The sequence below is a fragment of the Petromyzon marinus genome, chromosome 42, assembly GCF_048934315.1.
Source record: "Petromyzon marinus isolate PM22_M1 ecotype Great Lakes invasive population chromosome 42, UKy_Petmar_22M1.pri1.0, whole genome shotgun sequence".
Taxonomy (NCBI): Eukaryota; Metazoa; Chordata; class Hyperoartia; order Petromyzontiformes; family Petromyzontidae; genus Petromyzon; species Petromyzon marinus.
Window position 1 is genome coordinate 8,883,823 of NC_133708.1, and position 14,443 is coordinate 8,898,265.

Sequence of the window (14,443 nt, forward strand, 5' to 3'; positions counted from 1 at the left end):
TCCGAAGCGGGTATCCCTCGATGCTTCTTTCGCGTGCTCTTCAGTTGCTTTTTGTTACGTGCTTATCAGGCAGCTCCGGACTCGCAAGAGTTTCTGTTCAAGAACATAATCAATAAGCTTCCTTCAAAAGTAAAAATGGCATTCGGCGAGAGAGATGGATTTCAAATAAATAGGGTATTCATAGGAAGCCGTCGTGAGAGTTAGATAACTCGACATCGTTCCGCCGAAACGCATGGCAGCTGTTGGCACCTCATTTCGTTTTTAAAGTTTCTCGACAGAATTTAATAAGAGGGGAGGGGGGGGGGTGGAATAAATACATAATTTTAACGAAAAACATGCTAGGCAAAGGGAATAGCATGTATGGAAAATTAAGTTTCACAAGTCACGAGTCAAAACCTTTAAAAGTATGTGAATTAAAACACAGGAATTTAAATAACACATCCAGTGCCTTGCATCTATTATGCATAGGCTACTGAAATTATTTGCATTCTTACATTTCATATTGGTAAATGCATGTGCTCTGTCCAAAAGCGGATTTGAATACATTTTTAAATGGTTGTTTACGTAACTGTGCGCATTTTACCATTCTGTAAGGATAAATTAATGACTTTGCTCACCACTAACGTAAACCTCCGACACGAAGTGAGAGGCAAGCGATGTGCTTGCAGTAAACAAAGCAGGAGGGAATAAACGCATCCACGATGGATGTTCATGAATGTCAAGTATGCATTTTCGCTGACCTAGGTGTATACGGCAGTGGACCCGTCACTCAGACAGTTTGTGTACTTTTCTATAATGCAAGTGCTTTTCATGTCGTTTAGTTTCCCCGATGTAACTACTGCCGCAGACACAGCTTAGTTTGTAGACACCGGTGTCTCGGACCATGTTCGTGAAAAACAAGGCGGATATGAAACACGGCATGACCAATACCTCGGCCGTGGCTGATAATTGTTTTAACGCTGTGGGCTCATACGATATTGATTTTTCCAAGACGAAGGTAATCTGCAAACCCACTGCAAAGATTTGTTCATGAAGCCATCCAAATATATAAACGTAGACACAACTTCAACCGAGAAGATGGGTACAAATTGAGCAATCATTGGAAGAACGTGATTAACCAGGTAAAGTCTTAACTTGCTATGCTGTTTCCATCCTTTCTACCGATGTTAACTGGCTCTCTGAGTTTCATTACTAGGTTGGATGTCTTTGTATTGACAGGCTGGGTGTCCACTGCTCCAGCCTCCATTTGTTGGACCATCTCTCGCTCCACCCTCCTACCTTGATGCACCCATCTCAGGCCTATACAAGACCCTGTCTCAGCAGCTTTCTCTCTCTCTCTCTCACCTGAAGACGATTGCTCGTGTTGTGATCAAAACATCGTGCTCTATTATTTTTCAATTATGTAACTTGACCGAGAGACCCAACATAAATACTTCTACATTATCTATGGCCAATTGAAACGCTTACCGTAATTTTTTTCTCAAAATTGGACAATTGTAGTGAATAGCGTCATTGTTGATATCGATGAAATAATGGTAATTATTGTATATGTGCTCTATTCAGTTCATGGACTACGGTCTTGAACGACGGATTTAAATTTTGCCTACAGCTGACTTTATTGCGATACCGTGATGCACTCAGTTCCACTGTCAAATAGGCTTTCCTTCACATTAAGTCAAATAGTTTACTCAATTCATAATTCATTGCATTCAGTTGTCAAAAAAAAACTCCAATGGGCTTTAATGCAGTCTGCTGGACCTAACAAACGATGCTACTCGGAGGAAGAAAAACAACCCAACAACCACCATTTCTACCAACAATCAAAAGTTGGAACTTTAATAACAAATGGATATAATCTGGCTAGAGATACTAATGATGGTCAGCACAGAATCTAGATGTCGTCAGTTCGATCTCCCCACGTGGAATTTGCAACAATAAGGTATATGTCTTAAATCTCCCCCCCCAACTCCTTTCCGCTCCCCTGCCTCCCCACCCCTTCCCTGTCCCCCTTTACCCATTTATGTTAAGTTACGTACGTATGTTGAACATCTTTCACACTCTACATAGCCAACCGTGCTAATCGGAGGTGCGGGGGAAGGACAACAAGCTGAACACAAAACGCAGTCTTTATTTGAAGCTTTCGTGACTGCAGGAATCCATAGTTATAACTACGTGACTTTACCGAAAGAACCAAAGAGTACAAAACGCAGTTGTAAAAAGAAATGATTATTCAATGTACATGATTTAAAAGTGCATAGCTCCAGACGGCCACAGAAGCGCGTCTGAAAGCGCCGCGCGATGCGGCGGCCATCTTTGTTCGATGGCCCAGCCGTAGAGCCGCTGCTGCCACGAGGATGACCGGAGTTTGGTTAATGTTCCTCGACGAGATTGTCACGGTATCGTGGTTCATTTGTGGCAAGCAAGCTCTCTCTGTGTGTAATGATTGTTAGCTATCTCTCCCCTCGCCCTGCCCCAAATCCACTTTGAACGTTTTCGCTCGGGTGGGGCAGAGAGCCTCGAATTTATCCCTCTTCGCTGGGCCCTGGGGCGCCGAACTCGGGATGTTTCTTGCGGAGTTTCTGTTCCCCACCCGAACGTCAAGTACCGTGATCGGTGCTTTGTACCGGGGCTCGCGTTGAGCTGTACTAAAAACAATTAAAGTTTAAAAAAAAACCTCCCCGCCTCTGTCCACCAACAGCCTCACCCCCAGGGGGGGGGGGGGGGTCGATCGGCGGGGGGGTCACGTGCCGTGTGGGCAAAGCGTGGGGCACCCGGCACGTCTCCCACGACGGATGGTGAGCGTTGAAGAGTAGGCCAAAAATACCCCCCCCCCCAGAAAGGGGGCTGTCTCGAGCGCTGAATGGAGGCTCTTCTTCTCGCTGCCATTGGCATGAGCGAGAAATGTCAAGGCTGCACCTTTACGATCGTAAAGCGTGGGCACTCAACCGTGCACACTGAGATCGGTTGCCTCACTCCTGGAGAGGAAATTAGGAAAATGTAAACAAAATCGATATTTCATTATGCATTTGCCCACATGGAACAACAACGACAACAACACCATCAGTTGGGAATAACGTTTGAAGCACTTTGCTCTGATTTGTTTGTTTCAATATGTATATAAAGCAGTCAAATAAGGTAACAAAGTGCATTCCATTCTACAAAAGGTTTATGTAACAGCTTCTGTTAATTGAATGGGATCACTAATTAAAAAGCCTGGGAGAAACTAAAGTGATCGGTTTAATCTGATGAGACATTTCATGATGTAATAATATAATACCTAAGTATACATTGCACCCACGACATAACACAATGTCCCAGAGTGCAGTGCTATAGCTTGGAGGACACTCTACGGACAGCAAGTCTCGATGCCAGCTTTTTCAAAGAACGATATTGATCATTGGCATAATAATTAACATTTGCAAGGTGCGTTTCACCCATAGTTGCCAATGCGCCAGCGTGTATGGACATCAGGGAGTTACCAAAACCTGCAGGGTAAATGGCCAGAACTTGGGGTTAATAGTCTGTTCAAAGAAGTGAGTTTTCAAGACGGACTTAAATGTCTCATTGGCAAAGGCGAAGGGTTCCAAAGCTTGGTAGTTGCACTGCCAAAAGCCCGGCGACCTCAGGAAATGCACCGATGACACACACCATTAATCGGATGAGTAAGTGTCGATGACATTCAAAATGAAATGCTCACACTACATTTAAGCAACGCAAGTGAACGCAACTGTACAAATTAGATGGGGGGGAGGGGGCGGGGGGGATATACAACGAATAAAGAATACTAACGAGATGGTAAAAATGAAACGTAGATTTGCAGTCATGAATTATGAACGCCTGCAGTGCGTGGGGTGGGGTGGTGTGAGTGAGTCATATAACCACAACTGTGGTTACTGATCGTTATTATCGCAACGAATCCTATCTCAGTCTCTTGAGTTTTGTTATCAGGTGAAGCAAATACAACTTGAAACATGAATCACTAATCCCTCACAAATGAAGTACTTAAATAAGAATCTAAGTTATCTGGCAAAAGAATTAAACTAAATTCCCAGAACAACGATGCCAAACGTTAAACTTGCTCAAGCTCCAAGTTCAAACAAAAACAATTTAATGCACGTATCCAAATCCCATTTTCCATATGATTTGAGGGCAACAAACTGCCATTTCCTGGTGGAACGTTCGCACGATCAGTGACAAACTTAAAGGCGCACGCATGTGGGGATTTTGCTGCAACTTCTCTCGACTCCTCCGTTGAGTCGCTACCACTCAGTAAAAAAAAACATTCACTCCACAGGGGGTTACGAACAGAGGCTTCAACCACACCCATTCAAGGCCTTAAGAAGCTGCCGGCGCGTGGAGCGAAACGTCAAACATTGAGTCGAACATGACGCGGTGCAACCCGAAAGTCGTACCGGGGTCAATTGGGGTCGTAGGTTTTTTTCTGTGCCATTTAAAAAGAAAAGCCCCACGTGGCCATCGCGCAATGCAGAGTTTTGCACGCGAGCCAAGTCAAGCATCGTGAGCCGTAAGAATCGGTTTTCCTCGATGAATCCATGGATCCTTGCGCAGCGACCAAAGCATGATGCAAGCAAATGGGCAGCTAAAAAAAAAAAAACCGAGGTGACGATTTCATTCACTTCGGCTGCGTCGGGTCAGTGAAGGGTCACACGACAAAACCAAAAAACAAAATTTACTCGGTCGAGATAATTGCGCCGCCACGCGTGTACCTGACGGGCCGCCCCTCCCGGCCGTCGTAGAGTGAGAAGTAGAGGTCTACATCCTCGCCGTAGATGTTGTAGCCAAAGCTCTTGAGGCTCAGGTGCAGGTGGTGCGGGAGGGGGGGCCGAGCGAGCTGCTCGGAGCGCGAGCGGCCCTCGCTCTGTGGGGGTTGGAGACAGCAGCGCCGTGAGCAGAGCAGGCACTGGAGAGGAGGGGGGAGGAGATGCCCCAGAGACACTCAGCAGACAACAGCGCACGCACGCACGCAAGTACGCACGCACGCACGCAAAGAGCACCTGCAGCGCAATGTGTGAGTTCTGGACCCTCAGGTGCAACAACGCTTTGTCCATTAAAGAGGGCGGGGGGGAGGGGTGGGAGGACGTAATTTATTTCATTAACCGATGCCAGATGTGAGCAGTGGACATCAGGTGATACATTTCGGCAGAAACGTCGGGTCAGGAAACACGATGGGGTTTTTTTTATTTATTTATTCTGGCAGCAGTTGATGAATTTTGGTCTTGCCTCCCACCTGCTCCTGAGCGTTGTCGATGGTGATACATTTGTTATTATTGCCCTTATATTTTATGATGCAACGCGAGACAAAATCGAGTTCCCGCCCCCCCGCCCCACCGCCTGAGTGCAATTGGTTGCACCGCGGAGCCTCTGAAATTGCTTGGCTGCGGCCAGTGTTGACGGAAGGGCCTTCCCACGAGAGGGAGCTACAGAGAGCCTCTCCAGAATCCCATTTTTTGGCCCACTCTTCCACACCGGCCAGACGTCTCGGAGGAGGCGATTTGTAGGTGTAATTTAATTGAATTTGGCCAAATGCGTTGAGGACACCGGTTCAGAGGTCGGTCACAGAACTCACAGCACACAGGACTCCAGCACAGAAATAGAAAAAAAGGAAAGGCCGAAGTGAATTCTGGTTAGACATGCTCCCTCTCCAGGGTACCAGCACTTCAACTCTGTGGTCCATTTCATTCTCCCATACAGCAGTGGCAAATCAAAACTTAAATTAAAATCTAAGCGGTGTCTATTTGATTATGCTCATTATATTAATAATGCCAGGCAGGGGTGCCCAGGGGAGATCGAGGACAAATGTGTACAATACACCTACAGGGAACCTGCACAAACACACATCCTACTGCTTTGATGTTTGATCATGAAAGCTAAGCGATACCTATTCACTTTGATCACAGAGTCAACCGCACTATATGCTCGAGGATGCCATTGGGATTCCTGACTTTGCAGTTTTTGTTTAGATTTGTTCTTTTGATGAATTTGTTATGTATTACAATTTTGTCTGGAACTTTTGAAGACAACCCCCCACACGTGCCTTACTTGGGGGCTAGCACATTTTACCCCTCTTGCGGGTCAATGAACCGTCAAGATCCGAGGGGGCCTTTGCTAAATTTAACGGATTCATCTTCTTGGTCCTTTCGGTAAAGTCACGTAGGAGGGAAATAATAAAATAATAAAAATAAAACGCAATAATTATGTCCCCTCTAAGTGACTTTACCGAAAGAACCAAGAAGATGAATCCCTGCAGTCACGAAAGCTTTGAATCGAAATTTAACGACGGATTCTTAAAGGTGGCAGGGCGGGCTCAGAGGTCAGAGTGTCGAGTCAGAACGGCCAAGGTCCTGGTTTCGAATGCATGCAGCAATCCGTGAATAAACCGGCTTCTTAAATGTACAGAGCTGACGGTCTGAGCCCTTCTCACCAATGATAGCACGAAACAAGACGTACTCAATCTAGTTCTTACGCTTCATTTAACATTCCAGCTTTGCGAAGTAATCATTTGAGTTTCACTGCCGTGAATGTACGCGAGGTGACCAGCGGATGGCAGGTGCTGCGACAGATTCTTGTGCCGGGACTCCTCTACATAAGAACATCCGACTTACGAACTTTCAAAGATACAAACAATCCTGTTCCTATGTCCAGTTGCCTGTTCGGAACCAGATTGTCGTAAGTTCAACCGCCGCTCAATAGATGGCAGTGGTGGCATCTACATCTGCAGAACGTGAAGAACCAGTGGCATCTACATCTACAGGAGATTAAATACATTTTAAAGCCATTCCCCGTGTTTAGTGTACATGCCGTACAACGTGTTTGGAATCGACAGATGTAAAGTTGGACTTACAAACAAATCGACTTACGAACAGACCTCTGGAACCTAACTCGTTCGTAATTAGAGGAGTCCCTGTGTTCTTTTTGTGGCGTTTTCAGATGGTGACCCACTTGCAGGTTTTCTCTGGACACCCTCCAATTGTCTCTGACGTGCCAAACACTCGTTAACGGAATTGGGCAACAATCCTAATGCGGCTCCTTCCTGGAAAAGCATCTTGAGACTGAGGATTTCTCGGAAAAAGATAAATAGCATATATATCATTGATGCAAAAATCAGCATGTTGAAAGGGAGGTGTGTGGACCGCCACTACTCAACACGCTGCTGCCATGACCCTCGCCAGGACAAGCGGACGGAGAAACGAACGAACGGTGCAAAAAATCTTCCAATTTCAAACAGTTTTTCCCTCCCCAGAGCAAAGGAACACAGCAAAAAAAATGTTTAAATCACAAGACGCGCCAAGTTAAAAATTCACCCCACACACGGCACAGCGGTGTAAAATCCCTGACGCGAACGAATACAATTATTGGTGCTTCATGGACGATATGGAATGTTAATGCACAACATACACATTTGTGTGCCCTTGGGTCATGCAGAGGGAATGAGGTGGGGTTTCTTGGAATTAAACGTTTCGGTCAGTCATTGCAGCAGGCGTTTGGAATGAAAGCAGACTCCGAAGGAGCCTCGGTCATTCGATGTTTGTGAAATCACTGATTCACACCTCCTCCCCACCCTGCCCTTGTTAGCGCAGAGTTACAACAAAAAAAAACAAAGAAATTAATTATGTTACAGTGGATCTGGTGGGAAATGTAAATAATCTCCCCCGTGGTATTGGAAAGAATAAAGCAGAAGAAGTGTAAACGCAGTGCGTATCGGGGAATTTGACACGGTGACTAATTCAATGTCAAACACCACTCAAACAGGCACACATAGTAAAGGTTTTTTGGGTTAGATCGCATAAATATAGATATGTCGTTAAACCCGTCGCCACTGACACAGCCAATTAGTGAGGTTTGTCACGTGAACAGAACGTGCTAGTTCAGCACACCGATGTGTTGGAGAGTAAACCCACAGCGTTTACAATTTGAGTACGACGTTTCGCCCGTGATATCAGGCGACAGCCAGATTTGTGGAGAGATCCTTCTGTTTCGGTCTTAAATAGAGGGATAGATGTGATGTCGTCACTTGTGAGTCGATGAGGTGTGAAGAGAAGAGAGGGGGGGTTAATGTATGCATATCAATTACAATGCATATCGATTATCACCCCAAAAAACCTCTATTATGGATAATATTGGTCATGAAAGCCTACGTGTTAAACACACACACACAAAAACCTTGACATTGTTTCATTTGATAAGGAAAACGAAGCGAATTTTTAAAGGACGCCAAAATAATTAAAAAAAATTTCGGAGCTTCCTACTTTGCCGTCATTTTTTCCCACTGCGGAGATGTGGGCACATTGTTTACACTAAGTTTTTTGTTTATGGATGCTGTGGTGTTTTTTTATTACGCACTATAATACCATCGTGTTTTAGGCTGTATCAGCATTACAGTTAATATGGCAGATACATTTTTTTTTTAGATAAAGCGTGCTATTTGCTAAAAATATATATTTTACTTAATATTTATTTTAAAAACAAAATATATTTTCACATGGTCATTATGATTTGCTATCCATTTTTTTTAATTCGCTTATCTGTTTTTGTTTATTACTTGATTGATTTTAACCGTGACTTTGCTGTGTATGTCAGAGTAAGCGGTGGTGTTTTTTTTTTGTTGATGAAACCCGATTTAAGAGCATCTTGGCTCACGGGGCTACTTCAAAATAAACTGAAACTGAGCCGACTGAACAGGCAACGTTCATAAGGATGTAAAAAGCAAAGTGGAAACGTAGGAGATTTTTTTTTTTTTAACAAGGAACACATTAGCATGCGTATTGACCAACACACCCACAAAAGGCGACAACAATGCCATCATTAATCTTTTAACCTAAAAAAAAAGACGTGTACCACGTTTGTTCAGCCTCCTGCGATGACTGCAGCAATAATGTCCGGATAAAGCCATTTATCTGCCGCTGTTAGTGTTTGCCTATGTGAAGTGATTACTGCGTGGTGTAATTTGCCGCTTTCGTTATTTAAAGTCTCCTCCCCCTGTGCGGTGGCGGCTTCCTTCGGGTGAGCGCGGTGAGCAGAGGGTGCCGGGTGAGAGCGCGCGGCGCCTTAAACAACATCCGGAGTGGCCCTCTCGCAAACGCGCCACCGACCTTCATACAAAGCGAAAATGTAAATGCTCAGCCCTGCAGTCGCGTGCTCACGCCTACTACTTGCAGGAGGGCCTCCAAATGGGGAGGGGGGGGGGGAGCTTAAGAGAGCTCCGCCTCGGGGGGTGTTTTGGCCTACTCTTCCATGCTGGCCAAACAATTCTGGCCATCCTCGCGGCGGCTTTTTGTCTGGCCATCGAACAAAGACGGGTCACCGCTTCGCGCGCTTTCAGATGCGCTGCTGCGGCCGTCAGGAACACTCTCTTCTCTACTGGAGCTAATCACTTTTAAATCTGGATTGAAATCACATTTCTTCACGGCTGATTTTTGTGCTTAGTTTGTTGCCCTTCCCGCGCGCCTCCGTTTGGCACGGTTGGCTACGTACGGTGCGAAAAAAGTTAAACATACATACATCTTCGAAGAGGTGGGTGTACTCACACTTTACCTGACTGCACATGACCTGCTCATCGTCTAACGGTGGTGAATCAATTTACTGTAAGTTGCTGGGTGGACAGAGATGGGAGGTGGAGAGGGGTGTAGAAAGTTGGAACATGATTTCAACTTCCGCGCCGGGAAATGGAATCGGGCTGGCAATCACTACTATTACGACTATTGTTATTTTTATCAGGTAAGGCCCACTAAGCTATATAACTATTTTTCAGAAGCAACCTGGCCACAAATGATAGCTCAACGAATTGGCTCATCACGTCGAAATGTACAGCAATCAAATGCTCCAAAGTCACGTTGATTCTAAATGTGGAGGGAAAAACCGGAGGACCCGGAGAAAAATCCACGCGACCTACGGGGAGAGAGACACGCAAACTCCAAATATACAGCAGCAGGCGTTCAGGGTCGATATCGAACCCACGACCTCCTGCATGCCAAGCGAGGCAGTTAACATCTCCCCACCGTGGCGCCAATGGTAGCCTGCCTCATTTTGTATGAGCGTAGTACCCAATATTATTTATCACCCCTCTTCCCACATGTCAAGCACGCACAGGTGCCAACGACCCACCACATACTACCACGCAAATAATACCCCTTCTCGGCTGCGCTCTGTGAACGGGTAAATGTACCGTGCCGGAGGCGGCCAAATCAAAACTGGCCTCCTCCTCGGCTCTCCAATTTTGAATTTGCGCAGCCTAGGATGGGGATTACAAAAACCCACGCTGGCTGTGCGGAGTGGCGCGCAGACGCGCGGCGTCGTTACGCGCGTACAAACCAGCGGCATGGACAGTAGCAGGAAGCGTATCGGCACGCAAGCGCGTACACACGTGCGAGCATTCGCTAAGAGACGCACGCACACGCGAACACGCACGCTGGCCCGCTGGGGCGTCGGAAAGGAGGGGTGCTTTGAGCAGAAATGAGTTTCAGTGCGCTGCAAAAGAGATACAGATGAGAGGCAGCGATGCAGTGAGAGGATTTTTAGGACACGAGATAGAGGTGCAGTCAGATGAGATCTTCCATACATCCTCCTCAGGCTGTTGGGGAAATTGCCGTTTGCGAGCATTTATCAAGGCTGGCACAGCACAAACGGGAGTGTGAAGCCAGCGTTTCGCTTGGATGCTTTTTTCTCCTGAGCGCCGATGTTTACTCACCGCACCAGGTACTCGTTTGAGGCCAAATCGACCCAGCGGAGGCCCAGGACTGGTTCAGATAATCGTCACTGGTGTCGGCCATGAGTGGGAATTGAACGCTGGGTTCGTGGCACAGCGCGCTTACCGCTACAACTACCGCCCCCCATCTGCATCACACACACAAACAACGTGGCTACTTGCCCCCATGAATCTCATGATCTGCCAGTGGATGCTGCAGAGATGCAGGGACGATCGCAGGGAGGCTTCACAGATGCAGGTGAACGCTCGCCGTGCACAGGCGTGAAAAACATATTCAGCCACTTGCACTCACACGCACAGATGCTCAATCCCCATGCAGCTGTGAACAAACACACAACAAGAAAATTACGTACCAGGACGGGGTTCTGCTGAGTGCTGTATCTGCTCGATGCATGCTGTAGGGGCATAACACAAGAACACACGCACGCACGCACACGCATTCAATCAGAACTTGAGAAAAGACATTCAACGTCGACTATTATTTTCCTTTCACGAGTTATTTTTAAGCCGAGTGCTTTGCTGCTGAGTCCTGTACAGCGCTTTGAGAGCCTCGATGCAAGACGCTATATGAATATTATAACTATTATCAGAAAGCAACACGTTAATTTCATCACAAGATGTTACGTAACAATACATGAAAGCATCTTTTTTTAAATCACTATTTTGACAATACAGGGATATATGTCTCCCATGTATTTTTGGGTTCTACCACGTGCTGTTTGGCATGATGTCCAACGCTTCGCACCACGTGCTTGCTGAGAACTTCTTCAATAAACCAATTCAGTTTTGGGCACGAAATTCAGTTCCTGACGTGAGTCCAATTGAGCGCTGAATTCTCCTGAATTCTCAAGACACCGCGTGGAACAACGCGCTCGGTCCAACCCAAAATCACACCGCTGAGAGCCGCACAGCACAACGGCGAATGCCTTTGCAGTGCGAATCGTGACAATTTAATAAGCTGAAGTTTTCCTTCGATTAGAAATGTTGCGCATTCAAGCTTAAACAACATTAAAAACAAAGATCCCCCGTATAGCCTTGACATACTATTGGGGTAAGTGCAGTTAGCGAGCACCTATGAAGGCTGGCACGGCACACGAGGGGGTAGGTGGCCAGCACCACGCCCGGCCATTTTTGTCTCCCTAGTGGCGATGTTTGCACACCGCACCAGGTACTCATTTGAGGCTGAGTTGACCTTGGGGAGGCCCAGGACCGGTTTAGATAATCGTCACTGGTGTTGGCCCTGAGCGGTAATCAAACTCGGGTCGCCAGGTTCGTAGCGCACAGCACTAGCAGCTACACCACCGCTCCCCAACAACATCACAGCCACACTGACACGGGTGTATGAAAAGAGACATGCCACAGGCCAAGGCAGCTATAACATCCTTGCAAAGCAATGCACGAGTGAGTCCTATTGTAATGAACCTCTCACAGACGGACGGATTGGTGGGAAGGCCTTTCTGGTTATTTGGGAAGTCTTGGACATAATTAAATAACTGAGCAAACACAAAACTTCAATTTCATTAACGCGTACAACATCTAAGGCATGTAATTAATGCTTATCAACAATGAAGCGAAGTATTTAATATCTGACATTCACAATGTAGTAACAATAACAACGCAGCTCACTTCAGTAGAGTTTAAACAGAGTCAACATCATGAAACAGAGAGAGCAGATTGTGGAGAGATGAAAATATCATCTGACGGGCTTGAAGCGTTTGTTTTGCTTATTTGCAAAACAGACAGAAAAAAAAGAAAAAAATGAGGGACGGCACTTACAGAGCACCTGCTACTCAAGAAAAAAGAATTCCCGAAATCCAGTAAAAATATGATCAAAGTGCGCGTATACAGCTTAGAATTCGCCTGCCATCGCCTCCCATAGCAAGCTAAATTAGCGTGCGAAGAGTGTCACCGTCCGAATTTATATTTACTTATTCATCCCATTGTCCCCTCTCCCTTTCAGGAAGCCTTCCACAGCTTGCCCCAGATTCCGCATAATTCGGATGCGGCCGTTAGAGGGTTTTACTCCACTCGGTGTCAAGACACAAACGTCAAGACACCGAGTGGACTTCACCGTGGCGAGGCGCTTCGTCGCCAGCCCACGGCGCGCGCGCTACAGAGTCCGCTCTTCCCTTCGACGCCACTTGTCGGGGAGAACTGGGACGCTGGGAAATCAATCAAGGGGTCGAGCTTTAAAAAAAGAGAAAGAGAGCAAATAAAGACGTCCGCTAAACCGCCGTCTGGATTTAGCGTGCGCGCACCCAAAAGGCTCGGCGCTTCGGACGGACGGACGGCGTGGGTTTTACAACTGTGGAGGAATGAGCGATGCCCTCAGCGGTGCGCGCGAGCAGCAAACACCGCGGTCGTGTCTGTATTTCTCCCGGTCGTATCGTTGCCGATTTATTTGAAAGGCAGCGAAGCGTGGAGGAGATGCAACTTTCAAGGCATTTAACACAAATTACGGTTGCGTTCACCTTGGGAGGGAAACAATCGAATTCGTTCGTACAACAAAATGACGTGCAATCCAGGCCGCAAATATCATCTAATTATCAGCTTAGAAATATCTGCGCGACCCCTCTCCTCCTCCTCCTCCTACTAACCCCAACCCCCCCTTTCCCGCCGGTACATCCAACACAGCGAAACCGAAAAGGCTCCGTTTGGAAAATTTGTGACGCTTTGCGGCGCATTCAACTTTCCGACAGAATTTCCAGAACGGCGTCTGTGGCCCCGCTTGTTTACACGAAGACCTTCGGCGGCGCAAGCTCGGCATTTATGTTTTTGACGGATTTTTGTTTATTTATTTAGCAGGCCTTTCCCCCCACCCCCCCAAAAAAAAAAACCCGCTTCCTTCTCGCACCGACAATGCTCGCTGCCCTCTCTCCACTTCCCGGCTCGGCAAGGAAACCGCCCGCACCGAGCGAAATACAGCAGCTGCTGCGACCCACGGCTGAACCACCGCCGCCACCAGCCGAGCGTAAGACACCGTCATCCGCGCACGACGTACCGAGGGACGTGCGAAAATCGCTGAGGCCCACGCGGGGCCCTTTCTCGACTCGCACATGACCCACGATCGTCTCGCAGTAACCCATTCCATCCCGCGCATGAACCGGGAGACCCAAGTATATGCTGTGAGACTCACGCAGGTCAGTCAGGTCCACGTACTGACGCTTGAGACCAACAATATGTTCCGAACAAACCCGATATGCTTCCACACGTCGCCATCAATGGTTAAGCAGTAACAGGACTCGTTATCAATTATAGACTCACGCACAAACAACGAGACGCCCTCGTGGCAAATGCCATCAAAGCGTGAACAACGTGACCGCCCACGATCAATTTGACCCAGGCAATGGACAATTAACAACCCACATATGTCCAATTAGCCACTTGCCCGAGGGGACATCCTACACAGGAGACGGAGCGACGCTATCAGCTCGCGCGCAGGAGCTCGACGGATTTGATGCATCGCGAGAGATGGCGACGTGTGGAAGCATTCATCCAACAGTGGATAGATCATGGCTGCTGCTGCTGATGATGATGATGGTGACGATGATTTGCGACCCGTACAAACCAACGCAATGGACTGCGGAGACCTAAGCGTGACCCCAGAAGCCCGAACGTGAGCATCAATGGTTAAGCAGTAACAGGACTTCGTGGCGAGCAAGCTGTTTCTTTTTTTTTTCACAGACGAGGCAGTTTGCGAGGATGCCGCTGGCCGACCTC

The 14,443-nt window shown here is 47.1% G+C and overlaps 1 protein-coding gene across 9 annotated transcripts in view; it reads right to left on the reverse strand.

Annotated features, from left to right (window-relative positions):
- DOCK3 (dedicator of cytokinesis 3) overlaps positions 1-14,443 on the reverse strand; it is a 237,977-nt gene that overhangs the window by 105,430 nt on the left and 118,104 nt on the right. For 7 of the 9 annotated variants that reach the window (XM_032969863.2, XM_032969868.2, XM_032969864.2 and 4 more), the window contains exons 8-9: positions 11,077-11,118; positions 4,728-4,921 (exon numbers count right to left, since the gene is read on the reverse strand). In XM_032969863.2, coding sequence (XP_032825754.2) covers positions 4,728-4,921; positions 11,077-11,118 — 236 coding nt within the window. The remainder of the gene's footprint in view (positions 1-4,727; positions 4,922-11,076; positions 11,119-14,443) is intronic. The other 2 variants (XM_032969867.2, XM_032969866.2) reach the window with 1 other exon arrangement.